The sequence below is a fragment of the Xenopus laevis genome, chromosome 1L, assembly GCF_017654675.1.
Source record: "Xenopus laevis strain J_2021 chromosome 1L, Xenopus_laevis_v10.1, whole genome shotgun sequence".
Lineage (NCBI taxonomy): Eukaryota > Metazoa > Chordata > Amphibia > Anura > Pipidae > Xenopus > Xenopus laevis.
In genome coordinates, this window is record NC_054371.1 from 46,721,051 (window position 1) to 46,741,433 (window position 20,383).

A 20,383-nucleotide genomic window follows, 5' to 3' on the forward strand; every position below is an offset into this window, starting at 1 on the left:
ATTTATAAAGCACCAATATATTGTACAATAAATTAGTGAACAAACAGTAACTTATAACTTGGAAGCCCTGGATAAGTTATGTGACCTATATAGATATAGGCTGAGTTATAAAGGTCAAGCAAACCTGCATATGACTCCTGTATCATGCAGGATAATGTACCCCCTACTGTAAATCAAAAGGATATTTGAAGTCACAGAGGCATTCCACGCCCATATAAAGGCACAAGGCTAAAAGTCAAGTTCTTTTATAAAACAATACTGTGGTTACTATGTCAATAATCGTACAATAAAACTGTATTCCCTAACGTTCTGCATGATGGAAGCCTAGATAATCTGAGAACGCATGGTGTCTCACGGAGCAGTGTTTGCATTTGCCGTTTCAATAAGCAGCAGGAGATTCTGTTTCCCCCACTATTATTGTCCTCTGCTTGACAAGTCATTACCGAAACATGTAAACCTGTAATATTGACCTTGTGCTCTGGCAAGTACCGTAGTAGAAGAATTATAGCCTATAAGGAACACAAAATGCGCAAGGCTTGAGATGATTGTTGTAATAAAGATTTTTCTACTTTTTAACCAACAACTTTTTGTCTGATCTATGTGTGGCTTTCTAGTGTGCCCTAAACCTTTTATTCTTCCTGCACGGATTGTCCACTCCCTTGAGCTGAGGGCTTGGGGCAGGAGCGCCTGGGCCACTAATCTACTTTGGTGAGTTTCCTTACACCAGTGGATGTTCTTATGCTTATACATATATTTGGAAGTAAAGTAGTAACCATACTGAGAAGGTATTTAATGGAGTTTCACTGGTTTATAAATGCAGATCAATCCAGCACAAGGCACAGAGCATAGGTTGCTCTTCCTAATGGTACTAAAGCTAGTGCTTAGTGTAGGGATGAGCTACATTCAGAAGAAAAAGGAGTAGGGGAGCAACACAAGCATGAAAAATGTTCTTGGGATGCCAAATAAGTGCTGTGATTGGCCATTTGGTAGCCCCTATATGGATTGTCAACCTACACGGAGGCTCTGTTTGGCAGTGTAAATGGTTTTTATACAACCAAAAGTTGCCTACAAGCCTGAATTTCAAAAAAAAGGCACCTGAGAGCAACATCCAAGGGGTTGGAGAGCAACATGATGCTTATGAGCAACTGGTTGGGGATCACTGCCTTAAGGTGGCCATACACGGCCAGAGTAAAGCTGCCGATATCGGTCCTTTGTGTGGGGGCTCACGACGGGTCCTCCCAATCAATATCAGGCCAAAAATCGGCCAGATATCGGTTGGTCAAGTTTGATATTTTGTACGATCCAGGACAGCATCGGCTAGTTGATGCGATCCTGCGACCTGTCGGAGCCTATTCATAGTATTGTAATCTGATCGTTCGGCCCAGGGCCGAACGTTCGGATTCATCCAATTTCACCCAGCCATTGGGCATATCGCGACCTTGCCAAACAAGCGGATCTTATAGTGTATGGCCACCTTTAGTGTATGGGCTCGAAGGGGTAAATTAGAGCCAGCATTTGCACCAATCCCCTTCATAAATAAGCCATAATGTTGTACTTCGCCCTGTACAGGTAAATCAGAATTCAGTTGTTACATTACAGCAGCTGTGGTTACATTACATCTCCCTGTTGAACGATGTAGGGTTTCAGAATAACCATAGGAACAACTCAGGACTATCAGTGTTTAATTCAGTGTGTGGGGGGGTCCCTCCCCCCTCTCTGCCCTAAAAGAATTGTTTTCATAGAAGCAGATAGGACTGTGCTCTTCTACTCAATCCAACCAGCTCTGTAAGAAAAATTCTCAGATCCCATATATTGTATATTATATTAAAGCGGGCAAAATGTCTGAAATCAAGGTATGCAAAATAAAAAAAAAAACCTGTCTATTTAATTGGCCTAAAAATATTAGTTAGTGTTATAGGGTATCTTGAAAAAACTATATATATATATATATATATATATATATATATATATATATATATATATATATATATATATATATATATATATATATATATATATATATATAGAACTATGTACATAACTATAGAAAAGGACAGGGTGGAGGTTTATGGGATCATTTACCAGAAGCAAATTATATTTTATTATTATGCTTTTGCTCCCTGCCCAGCATGGTAGATAAAAAGCCAAAGGTCTCCTGCTTTCTCCTTTTGAATTTAATTCACATCTGTCTGGAGCCAAGTAAATGACCGCCATAGACTTCTTAATTTTAGGATTTAGTTCTCCTTTAACGTAACTGCCTATCATGTAGCACTTTGATGTTATAAATGTAAGGTATGGACAAACACAATCATCAAAATTGGATAGTCAAGTTTTTTCTTTGTTTTTTTTTTTTTAAACTTATTATGATAATTGTATCCCTTTAAAGGAATTGTACAGTATAAAAATAAAAACAGGGTAAATAGACAGGCTGTGCAAAATAAAAATTGTCTAATATAGTTAGTTAGCCAAAAATGTAATGTATAAAGGCTGGAGTGACTGGATATGTAACATAAAAGGCAGAACACTACTTCCTGCTTTTCAGTTCTCTTGGTTAACATTGACTGGTTACCAGGCAGTAACCAATCAGTGACTTGAGGAGGGCCACTTGGGTCATATCTGTTGCTTTTGAATCTGAGCTGAATGCTGAGGATCAATTGCAAACTCACTGAACAGATTTGTACCATGTGGCCCCCCTTCAAGTCGTTGACTAACTCAGTTATAGAGCTGAAAAGCAGGAAGTAGTGTTCTGGCTATTATGTTACACATCCAGTCACTCCAGCCTTTATACATTACATTTTTGCCTAACTATATTATAACGATTTTTTATTTTGCACAGCCTATTTACCCAGCTTTTATTTTCACACTGAACTGTTCCTTTAAGTTCAAACAATAAGAACAAAGCATGGTGGTGTCTCTGTGCTTAGCACTGCTGTCTTGCATCGCTGGGGTCCTGAGCTGGACTTGACATAGGCTGTATTTGTAAGGAGTTCAATGCTCTTCTGCGGGTCTCTTCTGGCTTTCTCCCATAGCCCAAAAAAATGGCTCCTGTTATCACTGAGCCTAGTGATAACTTCTGTAAAGCACTGCATTATCATGTTGAAAATATATAAACGAAGAACACTATTTATAAAAGCACCTATTACTGCTCATCATTCTGCATAACTAAGCATTCCCTCCTTAATGTACGTTGTATATTGGCAATTTGCTTAGGCTTATATTTTCTTTCATTTTGAGAAAAAAAAAAAATAAAAAATAAAAAAAAAAAAAAAACTTTCCAGGGGAGTTCATCCTCTAAAATTTCCTCAGATGTGTCCAAAATACCCAAAACAGCACAATAAATCATACACACATAAGTGTAGAATGCAGCTGCAAGTAAATTGTGGAGAGAATGAGAAATGATTATCTTGTGCTACTGGCAATAAGTAAGGCTTTTTATAAAGTTCCCACTGATGTATTAGAAACCGCTTGAAAGTGGCATTTATATACAAACATTTCACTGCCAGATACAGCAAAAGACCCTTGCAGAACAATGAGACACATCTGAACTACACATTTGGAGACCTATTATGAAGGAAAGATAATAGAGTTCTTCAAACATAGCAGCTGGAGACTTATAGAGATGGAATTTCTAAGCCCAGTTCATGACAGACAAATTATGAAGGATTCAATTGAGAACTTTTCTAATACAATGTCCTTTTCTTTTCAAAATTGTTTTGTTTTTTTTTTACAGTGAGCTGAGGCAAAAGAAAATGATTATCATGGAGAAAAGCAACCAAAGCCCAAAATCATTTTTAAAATGCTGTAAACCTTTTAATTTAAGAAATAAAAATTATAAATACTGGGGATACAGAGAAGGTGGCCCAGTTATCTATTATACTTTTTGTAGACTGGGAAATCAAATATGATGTCAAAATGATGAGGTCATAACAACCTTAGGAAGGCTAGTCCATAAACCCATGGAAATCTTCATCCACTTGGACAGCCCAGTTTATTAGCTAAGCCTTGGATTTTAATATTCTTCTTAAAGGGGTTGTTCACCTTTAAATGAACTTTTAGTATGATTTAGAATGAAATACTCTGAGACAAACTGAAATCTGTTTTCATTTATTATTATTTATCATTTTTGAGTTAATTAGCTCAATGTTCATTAGGCCTGCTAGACACTTACGGGGTTATTTATAAAAGGTCGGATTTTAGAGAATGTGGTGAGCTTTTTTAGACCTTAAATTAAATCACAACTCAGTGTTGTCAGTGTGAAAAACTCGAATACTCGAACTGATCGAGTTTTCGGTGGAGAAAATCTAGAATCGCTTGAATTAATAGATTTTCAAGCGAAACCCACTGAAAAAAAACTTGAACATCATGAAGGCTACATACATCTTCAAATGGTTCAAGGGACCTCTGCTATTGACTTCTACATGACCTTGTCAGGTTTTAGATTTAGATATTTTCGGATTCAAACAATTTCTAGCTTCAAGATATGATATAGCTCGAAAAGTTTTTTTTCTAACCCAAAAATTTGAGTTTTGACTGAAAAAAACAACTCGACCTTTGAAAAATAACCCTCATAAAGTAGGGTAAATTTTTTAAGTCTTGTATTCATGCTGTGATCACTTCCAACTCACTTCTGTTCTCACTATCTCCATTATCTTCCTTTGTATCTCTATAACTTCCTTCCCATTTTAACTCCAAAATTCCCTTTGCCTGCCATCTTTAGTCTTCTCTGCCTCTACGGTCTCTTTTCCTTGCACCTCTTCCCCAATTTCCCACAATCACAAGATAAAGGCTGTGAGTAGGACTAGAAGGGAAATATCTATGTATGTCCCTACACTCTAGGCAAGTCATTCCCAACAATAGTGCTGTAAGGATTATAAATAAGCCCAGAACAAATATCTGGCTTGGCACAAAAACACAGTAATCAAACTTCCCTTAGGGTGGCATATGAATGGCACTGATTTAAGCAGAGTAGTACAGTACAGGTATGGAACCTGTTATCCAGAATGCTCGGGACCTGGGGTTACTTGTCTTTCCATAATTTGGATCTTCATGCTTTAAGTCTACTAGAAAAACATTTAAACATAAAATAAACCCAATAGGCTGGTGTTGCTTCCAGTAAGGATTAATTATATCTTCGTTTGGATCAAATACATGGTATTATTTTATTAATACAGAGAAAAAGGAAATTATTAAAACTTTGGATTATTTGAATAAAATGGAGTCTATGGGAGATGGCCTTTCCATAATTCGGCGCTTTCTGGATAACAGGTTTCTGGATAACGGAAATCCAGAATTAATAAAAATGCACTGAACTCACCTTTTTGCCTTTTTATTTGGGGAAAACTTCCAATTGTGGTTGCTTGAATGATTTCCACTACAATCTGATACCTAGAGTGAAAAGGGGACCAAAATATACATTAATATACAGACAAATAGTATTGTTTGGCAAACATTTGCGGATTCCTTTCCTTGAACCAGCCACTACCCACTGTAATGTGATATTTCCACTCCACTTAATTCCATAGGGGAAGGTTTGGTTTTTTTATAGCTTGTTACAATTTTGTATTGTAGATGCATGTTACAAAGGCTACCCTGGAGACAAACATGCACACAAAGCAAGTCGCAGGAGCTGCTCTGAGAAGCTGTAGCCATTTATTGATAGGATACCACATAGGTCTGATGCCAATCCTCGTCCCAAGCAACTGACTGTGTTTCCCAGGCCTCACTTAAGAAGGTTTTCTTGCAAATTCATGTGAGGTCAAACAAGGATTTTTGCTCTACAAATATGGCTGTTATCTGATTTTTATGTTTATGTTAATTATTAAAACTGCATTGTGATTCTTCTAGTCTTACACTTTTCTGCTGGCAGCTTTAGAATGTTTTTAACTTTTTTCTGACAATTATAAACCATATTCTTATATTACTAGCCGTTTCTATTGGGTCATGCCTTGGTGATTTACATTTGGGGTGCCAAAAGTCAGGCACCCCCAAGTGATTATATTTACTTACCTCATACCTCGGGCCTGTGCTGCTGTCGGCAGAAAACTGCACCAGTCCGGGCCTTCTTCCAGCAAGCAACATGGAGCGATCGGCTTCCTTCTTCTTCTTTCTTCAAACTTCCCGGGGCAGACACATGCACAATAGAACTAAATAGCCGACTTTGATAAAGTTCGGCTTTTTGCACTACTGCACATGTGCACACGTGCAAAGAAAGAAGAAGCTGGAAGCCAATCGCTTCAAGGGGCTCGCTGGAAGAATCCCCGTACCGGTGCATTTTTCTGCTGCTAGGAGCACCAGCCCTGGGTGTGAGGTAAGTATATACAATCACTTGGGGTGCCTAACTTTTGGCACCCCCAAGTAAATACAGCCTTTCCTTCTCCTTTGGAAAGCTACAATACTCTGAAAATGCATTCTTTCTAGCCCCATGCCCCTAGATCAAGCCTGCCATATTCATTTGTGTTTATACATAAACATAACACAAAAGTTATTAAACCGAGCAGATAAACAAATGGGTTTTGTAGACGGACTTGAACATGTGACAAAGTGTTTTCATCTTCTCTGCTAGAATCACAATATAACTAAACATGTTATGAACAGTGAAAATAAGCTGTGATGGGAATAGCAGCGACTGAGCTATTAATCCTCTTTACGATCAAGCCACAAACATGGGTTCATGCTCACTTTGCTTCTCTCAAAATATACTGACAGATACTACTTATAGTTTCCAGGCATGGGGTTGACTGTTTATTAAGAGCATTGGCTTGCACGAGAATAAACAAGATGGTCAGTTAAATAATATATAAGGTCCGGACTGGCTGCGGTTCTAGCAAATGCCAGAGGGGCTGCTGTAAGAAGAGGCCATAAACAGTCAGGCACAGAGGCAGTTTGGGCCTCTGTGTACCCAAAATGCCAGGGCCTATTTTGATTCCCAGTCCAGGGCGGATACAAAACATTCAAACAATTGCATACAGACTGCAATTAGGAATCGAAAAATTGAGCTTCCAGTGGAGGTCCCTGCCTTACTGCCATCATATGGCTAACATTACTGGCAAAGACCAGCACCCAGATGCTGCAAACTTGATAGGGGCACAAGATCCTGATACACAAGAGAACTCAAGCTCATGCTAGACTAGAAGTGATCCTCTTCTAACAAGGGGACTCCCCCATGTAAATACAGCCTTTCCTTCTCCTTTAAAGAGTAATATCTGATTTATTTGTATAGCTACAATACCCTGAATATACATGTCCCTAGATCAAGCCTTATTCATATGTGTTTAAACATAAACATAACACAAAAGTGATTAAACCAAGCAGATAAACAAGATCCTGATACACAAGGGAACTCAAGCTAATGCTAGACTAAAATTGATCCTCTTCTAATAAAGGGGCTCTTCTAACACTTCCTGAGTTGGGGCTGAAACATTGAATAAAACACTATATTTTTTCATCAAGTCCTGTCAGTGCGGCTTTATTTTTTGGATATTATTATCATGTTAATTTGACCAGCACACAGGCTTTTTTTTCACTTGTCGCTGTGCACCAGATTTGCGCCTTTTATATATATATATATAAAAAAAAAAAAATATATATATATATATATATACACACACACACACACACACACACACACACACACACACACACACACACACACATCATAGTAATAGAGGGAACACAAAAAGGGAACACATGACAGACAGATGAATATGCCAGGTAAATAGAAGCCAGCAGTAGATTATCAGATCTTTCATTTTACCTTGGGGCATACACTCAGTCTAATGAAGTGGCTTTGCTTTTTATTCACATGCAATGGGACTATCAATTAGAGTATGCAATGATGAAACAAAAGCCTCTTATCTAATACATTATAAAATAATGAATTTTCAGCAATTGTCATTTCAGCTATTGCCTTTCCAGTGTTGCATATATCATTATGAGGAAGAATGGCATTTAGGCATTTAAAGCTGGTTTTTGAGTGGATAAAAGAGTGAACACAGCTTTTATTAAATAAGAGATTCAGCATTTAAAGATGAATTGTGCCATATGCATTGCTTCCACCTTATATGGATCAGCTACATTATGTAGGCTCATGATTCACATGAATCCCAAAATAAAATCTATGTATTCCGCGTTATGCGTTTCATACCACCTGGTGCTTATTTATAAGCTATGAATAAGTACCAGGGGGTATGAAACGCATAAGGCGGAATACCAGTTGGTCTGTATGCCTATTCTTTTAACGCAATGTTTTTGGGATATCCTTTTGTGTTCAAGATTCACATGCCTTAGTAGCATCAGATTCTTATCTACCCCTTTCACTACAAAATGATCCCCATTCCCAAATACCGACACTTTACTTTGCCCTACACTACGCACCACGTTTGCCATGTGTCCTTCTTCTGTCACTACCTGATGGCACCTACTCATGCTCCTCTCTGTGCCTCTTCTACGGTCTCAGCTCCTACGGTCTCAGCTCCTACGGTCTCAGCTCCTACTACACATGCTAAAGTCCCCAATCTCTCCTCCACCTTTTCAGGCCTTCTTTGTACTAGCACTTCTGCTCCCTCCTTTTATAGACAAATTGTTCCCATAGGAAAACAGACAGGGGCAGATTTATCAAGGGTCAAATAGAAAATTCTAATTCTAATTTTCAATTCTTTTTTATGTTCAAAACTCTCAAATTCAAGTAGGGAGTTATCCAAATTTGATTTGAGTTTTTTTACAAAACTCCAATTCAATTTTCGAGATTTATCATTCTCTGGCCCTTTAAGAATTCAATTCGACTATTTGCCACCTAAAACATGCCAAATTGCTTTCTAAGTAAATGGGAGAGGTCAAGGGATCAATTTGGAGAGTTTTGCAGCCTTCCTGAAATTCTAATTTTTTTCGGAGAAAAGAATTGAATTGAGTTAGATCGAATTTGATTCGAGTTTTTGGGTCATTTCAATTCGTCTGACAATTTAGATTTTAATAATAAACTTAGATTGGTCAAATTTCAAATTTAAAGCTGGCCATAGACGCAAAGATCCGATCGTATGAATCTAGGATTCGTACGATATTAAGACCGTGTGTGGAGAGTTCCGACATTTTTCGTCCGGTGGAGATCGGTCTTTCGGACAGGTTAGAAAATTTCTTTCAGCTGCGGGTAATATCTCTGCGTGTATTGCCAATCGTACGATTTTCAGAGGGAGACTGTCACTGGCTTTAACTATCGTACGATTGCTGTCAGGGGCAGAACATCGGCTGATCTGTTCTTACAACTTTATATTTGATCGGAATGGTAAGACTTTTGAACTTTATGGTTAGTGGCAGGTCGAGAGATGGGAAAGTCCGATCGTACGTTGATTCGTACGATCGGATCTTTGCGTCTGTGGCCAGCTTAAGGGAGTTTAAAAAAAACTCATGAATTCGACTCTTGGTAAATGTGCCTCCCAGTGTATACTTGAACACCCACCCTAGTCAGATTACAGAAAAGCACCCAATAGGTGTTAAAAAAAAACGAATATATATTTGTTCAAATGTGTGCCATGTCAGGATTTCTTCCGTGTAAACTGATATTATAAAGCCATGTAGTCTACCTCCTCCATGGATAAGGCACTTGACTCACCTAGGCAGGAGGCAGGGATGCTGTGCAGCCAGAAGCTTCGTTTTCCCACTAATTGCAGAGATTTTTCCTTTCCTATTAACTATTTTTCACTACATTTTTCTGGCATTACTACAATAATAATCCCACGCAAAGACATTTACCATTACGCCCATTTTAAAGGGGAAGGAAACCTTGTCGGCGCAAACCCCCCTCCCCCCTCCCGTTTGTTGCCCACCCTCCCTCCTCCCCGTCCCGCTGGGCAAATGCCCCTAACTTGTCACTTACCCTTCTGCGCAGGTCCAGTCCAGGGAGTTCACAGACATCTTCTTCCACGCGATCTTCTTCCTGCTTTGAACGGCGCATGCGCAGTAGGAGCATTTCGCCGGTACGATCTACTGCGCATGCGCGTGACTTTTGGCGCATGCGCAGTAGATCCGTACCGGCGAACTGCTCCTACTGCGCATGCGCCGTTCAAAGCAGGAAGAAGATCGCGTGGAAGAAGATCTCGTCTGTGAACTCCCTGGACTGGACCTGCGCAGAAGGGAAAGTAACAAGTTAGGGGCATTTGCCCAGCGGGAGGGGTAGGCCAGGGGGCAGGAGGGAGGGTGGGCAACACACGGGAGGGGGGGAGGGTTTTTGCGCCACCTAGGTTTCCTTCCCCTTTAAGAATATTTTGTGTAACACAAAAATTTTTTTGGTGATTTATGGAAATACATTCATATCGTGAAGGACAAATTGTTGTTATGTTACCTAGATTACAGGCATGATACCTTTGCATTAAGCTGTACCTTCAGGAATGGATGCCAGAGGTAGATCCAAGTAGGAGTGTTTTATATAGAAGTCATATATTCCAGGAGAGGAACTGACAGCTGTTCGATTAACTCTGTGTCATCTGAGAGAGAACGGCCCTGTCAACTCATACTGATAATGGAGCTTAATGCAAAATCATTTCACCTGCCAATAAAACTCAGAGCTGCTATTTTTTCCATCAAGTGAACAAGTAGCCAGGCAACAACATCATTTTCCATTTTATAACATCAGAGCATTATCCTGTACTTGAAATGTGAATTCTACATGTGAATTAACACCTTCCTGTGCAGAATTGGTGATACGTGCTAACCAAACAAATGGATCATAATGTCGACCTGTGGATCCCGGTCAGATGAGGACTACAAAAACATGCCCATACCTCAAATTTCATTGGGACAGCGAATCAGGACAGCCCCCATACAAAGGTCAATAAACAGCCAAGTCAGTTATACAGGAGCCATGCACAGGCTTTTATTGGCTTGCGTATGCCCATCTTAAAAGTGTAATCAGAAGTAAATGCATATGTAGTGATCTTCATGCCTTAAGGGCAGAGACACATTAGCAACATTAGTTGCCCGGCGACAAATCTCTTCTTTCTCCGACTATAATGAAAATCGCCAGCGGGAAGGCACTCGGAGTGTTTCGCTTTCTGAAGTCGCCTAACGAGGAAACTTCGGGCAACTTCAGAAAACGAAGCATACAAGTGCCTACCCACCAGCAATTTCCATTCTAGACAGGGGAAGGCAGTTCGGGGAGATTAGTCGCCCCGAAGAAGAGAGCTAAGATTCGGAACATTAGTCGGCCGGCGTCAAATCTCCTCTTCTTCAGGGAGCGACTAATCCCCCCCCCCCCCGAACTGCCTTCCCCTGCCTTTCGTCGGCTAAAATGAAAATCACCAGCAGGAAGGCACTCGGGAGTGTTTCGTTTTCTGAAGTTGCCTCACGAGGAAACTTCAGGGACTTCAGAAAACAAAGTGAAGAAGAGGAGATTTGTTGCTACGCGACTAATCTCCCCGAATCTGCCTGCGTACCCTGACCATAAGTCTACTAGAAAATCATGTAAACATTAAAGAACCCCAATTGGCTGTTTTTTTATTATTACAGAGAAAAACGGAATCACTTTTAAAAATTTGGATTATTTGGATAAAATGTAGAATAAGGGAGACATTATGTAATTTAGGACTTTCTGGATTACAGGTTTCCAGATAATGTATTCCATAACTGTACATCTTGGGAGCCTATTTAGCATACTTAGTAAAACAAGTATCCTCAGAAAAACAGTGTAAAAAGCTGTACGACATGAATGGTGAATGGCAAAGTGGGTATTTTATTTGACATAGCCTGGACATGACAAAGTTATTTTACACCACTTCAGACTTTATATAATCCATAAAGGTCAATGGGAAAAATTCAAGGAGCAAGTACATTCTATCAGAAAAAAACAAAGTGGGGAAAAAAACGCGATGGAGATGAAAATCAGTACAAAGTTTGATTAATATGCAGATTTTTACACACAGGGAGATTCTGGCCACATTGCTTTTATTCGGCCACTCCCATGGCACTCACCTTTTCGGCACTGGAGTGGGTCCAGGGGGAGATCCACATGGCTAGTGTAGAGAGCGCAAATTTCTAGTTTAAAAAACAGAAATTTAGCTCTTAAACTTACCAGAACAGCTTTTTGCTGCCCTGGGTGCTGCGAGTCTCTGAGGCCCTTATGTGTAACCATATTAAACAGTATATCAGTGTGTGTGTGTGTGTGTGTGTGTGTGTGTGTGTGTGTGTGTGTGTGTGTGTGTGTGTGTGTGTGTGTGTGTGTGTGTGTGTGTGTGTGTGTGTGTGTGTGTGTGTGTGTGTGTGTGTGTGTGTGTGTGTGTGTGTGTGTGTGTGTGTGTGTGTGTGTGTGTGTGTGTGTGTGTGTGTGTGTGTGTCTTGTTTGTAGAGTCTGTATCAAGGATTATCATAAAATGACAAACTGCTTAAAATAGGGAGGCTGGAATCTTTTGCATAAGATTTTGTGCAGATTTACATTTCTTTTTTTATCCCCAAATGTCTGCATACTGTATACAGTATGAATGCAATTTAATAGTAACAGCTTGGCAAGGACTGATTGTAAAAGATAAACAGTTTATTTTTATAGAAATAGCTAATGAGAGTTTGCTCGCAGTTACTGTTAATAGATACTGCGTTGCTCATTCCTCCTACGCTGCCTAATTTTATTGTGCCCTCTGAACCCTTTGCATCTCTGCAGGCTGAATGACCCTAATGACTTCTTACAAAGAAGAAAATCTATTTGAGTTTCTATGCACATTTCCAAGATATATAATGCATATTTTAACCTATTATATAAACATTACAGTTTGCTCTAAGAATAAACCAAAACCTCGATAGGGCCAGAATGTGTATTACTGTTAAGTCTTCTCTATACTGGCATTGCTTCTTGCAGTTTCATCTTCATCTGTGATAATTGCAGAAATGAACTTAAAGGGATACGTTCAAGGGAAAAAATGCTTTTTTCAAAATGAATCACTTAATAAGGCTACTCCTGCAGAATTCTGCACTGAAATCAATTTCTCAAAAGAGCAAACTTATTTTTTCATATTTAGTGAAATCTGACATGTGGCTAGACATAAGCAGTTTACCAGCTGCCCTCAGTCATGTGACTTGTGCTCTGATAAACGTCAGTCACTCTTTACTGTTGTACTGCAAATTGGAGTGATATCACCCCCTCCCTTTCCCCCCAGCAGCCTAACAACAGAACAATGGCAAGGTAACCAGATAGCAGCTCCCTAACACAACATAACATCTGCCTGGTAGATCTAAGAACAGAACTCAATAGTAAAATCCAGGTCCCACTGCGACACATGAGAAACAACAGCCTGCCAGAAAGCAGTTCCATCCTAAAGTGCTGGCTCTTTCTGAAAGCACATGACCAGACAAAATGACCTGAGATGGCGCCTACACACCAATATTACAACTAAAAAAAATACACTTGCTGGTTCAGGAATTACATTTTATATGGTAAAAGAATTATTTGCAGTGTAAACAACGTAATTTAGAAATAAAAACTACATCATAAAAATCATAACAGAATCCCTTTAAATGACAGGAAGCAATTGTGGGAAGGATAAGCTATTGCCAAAGACCTAGAGGTGGGTACTACACTGGTTATTTGACAGATATTTTCGAATGTCAATTAAACAGGTACACACTGTTTGCGGGAAAAAGTACATTGTATTTCATGGTTTATTTGATATTACCTTCTACTATAGTCAGAGGTTACCAGGTCCTTTTGAGAAGAAGTAAAAGTAAACTCTTATTAGCAATCCACATGCACTATATCCCATCAATAAACTAGCCTAGGGCTCTATGATAAATACACATTCTGTGACTTGCCTAGCATCATATAGCAGGATAAACAAAACTGAAGGATGCTTTCTACCAAGATATCCTGCTTTAAAGCGAACAATATTATTATTTTATCTTGTAATGCCACAATATCATGAAAGCATTTCCAAGAATGTTCAGTCATTTATATCTAGCTTTAAGTATAACAAAAAATAAAAAACCCAATATGTTGTAGTATATTTTGGAGAGTAAGGTAGAGTCATTTGAGTAAGTACACAGAGCACCGACATATTTTTGATTTATAATTCATGATCAGGTACCTTAGCTGCTTCAGGAACTCAACATCTGAACTGCTAGTGATGAGCTTGATAAATTCCTCATAGGAAGGAGCATATGTGTAGGCCTTTTTGTGACGCTCATTCACCTGTTCCCTGTACTCGAGCTGGCTGAGCAGCATCTGATTAATGTAATCCGGATCACTCAGCAGCTCCACCAAGGGCTTCAGCACTGAAGGAAGAAAGCAAGGAAAGCAGGTGGTGAAGGTCACTACAGAGAAGAGACTACATACAATATCCTGCATATAAAACACTGCAATGTTTTAAACATCAGTTAATAAGCATGAAAATGAAATGGCAGTTATAGGAATGAGAAATGAAGTTTAGAAGAGTGTAATATTCATCTCGGCACAAATACAGAAGGAATTATAGATACCAAATGCCTGACATGTTTGATAATCCAAACTGCATACAAAATTCCCCTTTTCTTTTGCTGTCACACAAAAACAAAACAAAAAAAAAGATAAGAAAGAGGAAGAAAAGCCATGGGAAAAAATAATTTTGTATATCCGTTGTCTGAGCTGCACAAACCCAACCATCCTTTGAGTGTATGTAATGTAGGAAAAAAAGCCAACCCCTTCTTTACTGGACTTTGGCACCATGTGCTTCTCTTCCTATACAGTTTCCCCCTCCCCTCCAGATACAAGCTTCAGGGAGTTCATCAATATGCATAACTACACAATTCCTTACATTTAATTAACACAAATGTATAGAAAATGAAAACTCATCTGCATAATTTTTCACATGGCTGTATAAACAGATATATGGACTAACTACCCTAAGTGGGGCTTAGGACTTTGCTATAAAGAGTAGGACTTGTGTGGCCAGCCTCCCAGTGAAACAGGCATTACTTCTCTCTTGAAAGACTGATTTCTGTTTAAAGTTACCTAGATGTTGCTGCCTTTCTACTTTGAGAAGTTACTGCTAAGGTGAACGAACATTTGAGTGAATTCCCACAATAGGTTCTGTAACTGTGTGGCTGCTCCCTATCTTTGGGTTACCAAGGCAGTGAAAACATGGAAGGCAACATGAAACTATTGAGATTTTGGATGAATGCTCATGTGCAGTTATGAGTATGCCTGAAACTAAATGAAGTAGACCTTGACAAAAGAATGGTGTACCTTTTCAATGTAAACATTTCAGCAGCAATAAAAAAATGGTAGAACAAATGGAAATTTCAGAGAGAAGAATTAAATGTCCTGTAAAATACCTTTTGTTGCAAGTATTTCTGACAGTACAATGCGTAGGCAGCGAGACCGGGCATCCTGTGTAGGCAGCAAGCAAAGAACCAAAACCTGAGCACAGGTCTGCAAGAACTTAATCTCTTCTTCTGAATTTTTTAAGCAGGGGTGAAGGGCAAACGGTCTTGGTTGCTCATCCTGTCTGGAAGAAAAAAACAAAAAAAAAGAGAGAAAGAAAAAGCAAGGAAACTGAAGTTCAATGAAGAACACAAAGGGTCAAAATACATCAAGGTTAGTTAGAGACATGATATTTTATAAGGACTCACTATCAGACGCACCATTTCCTCAACAAGTCCATGCTCACCTGGGGTTCTGTGGTTTTACATGCAGTAGATCTTGCCAGGCAAATGTAATTGCCTTCTATTAGGAGCAGAAACTTAAGACGCTGGGGTGGCATTGGATATTATGTGACTTTGCTAAAGTATTGGATACAGTACCACTGATTACTGGTGCTGCTGGTTAAGGATTTACAAAAAGTGGTGGTAAATGGAGCATTTTCTAATTAGACCAGTGTTGCGGAATACCGCAGGTGTTTGTCCATGGCCCTCTACTTGTAAAGGAAAAGCACCACCCAGTGATTCCCTCAATTGTGCGTGAGCAGTAGAGTAAAAAACCAAACAAAGAAAGCCTGCCTTTTCACTCTACTGCGCATGTGTTGGATTGTTCCATGCACCTCTCTGAGAATAACACTAGATCAGTGCAGTTTTCTGCGGATAGGAACACCGGCCCAGTGTATCAGGTAAGTGAGTACAATAACTTTTGGAACCTCCCAGTGACGTGACTTTCCTTCTCCTTCAGCTTGTTTATTAATTATCTTGAGGTGGCTATTGTAAGTGTCTATTTTTTCCAGGTATACTATACATTAGCTACATACTTTATTTGGGGCATCCCTACTCTGTAGTAATGCCCTAAATGGTTCCCACTATAAAAGACACCCATTATAAAAGAAAGACGTGGTGCCAACATCTGCTCTGCTCTGGTAACACGAAGTGATCAAATAATATCCAATGCAGTCTACGCAAAACAGCTTTTAAACAGGCAGCATAGTTGTGCTTAGACTTTAAAGTATCATGCTTGTGAGTGGTATGCCTCCCACAGAATTGGGTTCAAAGCAAATTTACAGATGATTAAAGGAAAACTATACCCCCAAAATGAATACTTAAGCAACAGATAGTTTATATCAAATTGAATGACATATTAAAGAATCTTACCAAACTGGAATATATATTTACATAAATATTGCCCTTTTACATCTCTTGCCTTGAACCACCATTTTGTGACTCTATCTGTGCTGCCTCAGAGATCACCTGACCAGAAATACTACAACTCTAACTGTAACAGGAAGAAGTGAGGAAGCAAAAGGCAGAACTCGGTCTGTTAATTGGCTCATGTGACCTTACATGTGGTTTGTATGTGTACACAGTGAATCTTACGATCTCAGGGGGCGGCCCTTATTTTTTAAAATGGCAATTTTCTATTTATGATTACCCAATGGCACATACTACTAAAAAAGTATATTATTATGATAATGGTTAATTTACATAAAGCAGGGTTTTACTTATGAGCTGTTTTACTAGACCTACATTGTTTGGGGGGTATAGTTTTCCTTTAAGTTTTTTGGTCATTGTCCCAAAGCTAAATATGCCAGTTAGGAATTGCACTATGGAAACAGTATTCTCCTTGTTGCTTGTTGTAAAGTGATTGAGGCACAGCGCTGCGAGGGGATTTGCGGTTTCCTATTTTCCGTCTTGAGGATGATGCGCATCAGAAGCTCAAGTGATTGCGGGAGTCGGATGTGAGTATGGAGCGATGAGCAGCCGGTGTGAGAGGTGATCCATCACGGTCAGTAATTTCTCTATCTTGAACAGTGGCTTGCTGCGGAGTGGTGGGATAAATACCATCATATAGCGATTGCCATACCACCAGAGTACCGGGATCTGAATGTCCATTGGATATGTATAGAGGACATTCCCTCTTCTAGTGCCTACATTTATACCATTCAAGACTGCATCATTCTGGGCACTAAAGAATTAACCCCACACCGGCTTCGCCCTCACATGCCGTTTTAAATCAGATATCCCATAACTGATTCCAACAAGTACTTTTTCTACCATCAAACTGAGCACTTTAATGGTTACCTATACTACAGCTGCGACGACTGTCGCTCTCCTCATCCTATGAACACTCAATTACGGATTTATCCAGTTGGTTGCAATCCACATACATTGGAGGTTTTGATCTATAGCGTGCACGCAGTTTCTTACATTGTGCTGTATTGTATAACATATGCAAAATAGGATAAATGGGATCCCCACCCCCTAAGCAGCGCTGCTTATTTTAAATGATTTTAGATATCTGGCATGGTGACAATAAATATTGCTTTTTAATATAATCTGTATGGTTCTGGATATCTTGTATTGTGTATTTGCATATAGAGGTTAAGTCCCATATGGTTGTGGGGAAATACGTCAATAATAATTAAATGTGGACACCTCTTCTTATGCGGGCCTTAATTGGCTGCTATTAACTGTGTGCACCTTGCTTGGGTCATATGGATACTTGAAAATAAGCTTAAACACACTTTTCTCACATGGCAGAATTCCAAATCTCAAAGTTTGGCCATTTTTGCAATACGAATGTATAACAAGAGCATGCACCAATGTACTCCGTTACAGAATCCACTACAGAAAAAAGAGCAAGTCATTTAATACAATAGCAATCACAACTTCAATGGAAATTGTTCTGTTTTAACAAGGAATATGGATCAATACAGAAATGAAAAAACAATTCAAGTGTGTTGAAGGTACTTGTGGAAAATAATCAGTAACCATCTTTTATTGAGAACGGGAGGAACTGAATGCACACATTAAGTGGGATAAAGCAATGGCTTACAGGATGTTGTAATGATAAAAAAAAACCATCTTGCAATGAAATATTGTTTAACTAGAAAATGTCACGTGTAAAACAAACAAATGCCAAAGGCTGTAGAACATGGTAAAATACACAAAGATCCTGATCACAAGACCATAATCAGTTGAGTTCACTCTAACATATTTACAAAAAGTTGAATTGGATTGGTTTCATAGAGCAGAGCATTTAACAATATGGTCACATGTTCCAACAGCAGCCAATCATGTGTTGTGAAATTGCACTACGCATGGATATTATTATATTAAGGTCAATAGCTCAGGGGTCACTTTGATGCATCTTGTGAGCCTCTCTATGGGTTCTTACACACAAGAGTTTGCTTGTGTGTTTCCTTGAAGTGAAATGCATAAAAGCTCCACCACAAGAATATGCAGCTTGTTTCCTATCACTTTGCACCCACTGTGCAACAATTCAGCTCCAAACACAAGTGGAACATGTCAAGTTGGTCCTGTGTAAGTGCTCTTTACACAAGCAAAAATCATCCCAACAAGGATGGACATGGGTGCCCCATGAGGCTAAAAACAAGGGAAAAGTTGTATAGTTCGTAAAAACTACCAGTAGGCTGCTGCAGGTTGAACAGCAAATATTTTAATGTAGCAAGAGTTAGTGGGGCAAATACTGCAGTTGACATTTAATTATAGTATTGCTGAAGCATGATGTATGTTGTATTCCAGCTATAGCTTTAGCTACTAAACAGTGAAGGGGGTGCAACGGGCAAGGTATTGAACTTAATACAAAAGGTTTGCAGGTGCTCACTTTGGTTTGTTACCTAGTACTCGCAGCCTTGAGCTCACAGAAGTGCGCCAGCAGATTTTTTACGACATCATTGCAGACCACCCTGACAACATCAATATGGGTGAGCCGACTGCGCAGTTGTCTGGCCAACTCCCAGAAGTCATCAGACAGAAAGTGATACAGTTGACCATCGTCCTTGGTAAGATTGCCATACCACGAAAGGATGTAGTCCCTGTAGCTGTAGTCAAACACTGAAAGAGACAAGGAAACATTGAGCAACAAGGACTGAGCACTAGCAATTTAATGCACAATCTCAAACCAATCACAATATTGATATTTGTAAAACTACTATTAGAGACAAGGACAGGATGAGCAACAAGGGCTGAGCACTAGCGATCTAAGGTCAGGCCACACTGGGCGTTTTGGTCGCCTGTCGACTAATCGCCTCGTTTTTACGGTGAACAATCTCCCCAAACGCCTTCCCTCACTCTGCGCCGGCTAAAATGAAAAATTCGTTTTCCGAAGTCGCCCAAAGTTTTTCATTTTAGCCAGCGCAGAGTGAGGGAAGGCGTTTGGGGAGATTGGTCGCCGCAAAAACGATTAGTCGCCAGGTGACCAAATCTCCCCAAAACGCCCAGTGTGGCCTGACCCTTAATGCACAATCTGAAACCAACTACAATACTGATATTTGGAAAAATACTTTAAGAATTTACCTTCAGTAATACTCTAATCCAGTTCTCAAATGGTGACCACTTTAAATTTCCAATTGAGGCTCTGCAGTATATTTGTTCTGGTTATACCTTTAGATTTAAAATTGTAGGTAATTCCCATTCAAAGAAAATCTGGGTTACAGCCCATGGAGTTAGTTACAAAACACTTGAACAATGAAACATTACACCTCTCCCCATGCAACAATTCCCATAGAGATATTAGAGACTATATGGGTCTTTTATTTATGCCTTGTGTGTAAGTGCAAGATAACCATGGGGCAGAAAATCACACCCCAAGTGTAAATTAAGAGGCAAGGTTCACTCTGTCCTGCATTTCATAAATGAGCCCTTATGTAAAACAGGCTCACCTGAAACAATTACATGACATTGGGTGCATAAAAGAATGAATTGCACAGCACTTACTTTTACCAGGTGCATCCAGTCCCAGGCTGCTTCTGAGCCAAGTGACTCAACTTCTTACAAAAGGGAAAATGAAGCACTCCATTACTTTCGGCTCTTTGCCTTCAAAGCATTTATTGCAGCAGAAAAAGTGGCACAAGCTTTCTGGGATAAAGTGCATGAGGAAGGGGTTATCCCCAAAAGCTTGTGTAAGCGGTGAAAATTTGCCAGTGACGGCTTTCGCCAGGCGAAAATTCGCTCAGACAACGATAATTTACAAAAAGGTAACGTTGCGTCC

The 20,383-nt window shown here is 39.5% G+C and overlaps 1 protein-coding gene across 1 annotated transcript in view; it reads right to left on the bottom strand.

Moving 5' to 3' along the window:
• Positions 1-20,383, bottom strand: part of snx25.L (sorting nexin 25 L homeolog) — a 122,469-nt gene that overhangs the window by 49,997 nt on the left and 52,089 nt on the right. Inside the window, exons 3-6 of the mRNA XM_018230401.2 lie at positions 19,011-19,227; positions 15,283-15,455; positions 14,058-14,244; positions 5,315-5,385 (exon numbers count right to left, since the gene is read on the bottom strand). Of these exons, the coding sequence (XP_018085890.1) occupies positions 5,315-5,385; positions 14,058-14,244; positions 15,283-15,455; positions 19,011-19,227 (648 nt within the window). The remainder of the gene's footprint in view (positions 1-5,314; positions 5,386-14,057; positions 14,245-15,282; positions 15,456-19,010; positions 19,228-20,383) is intronic.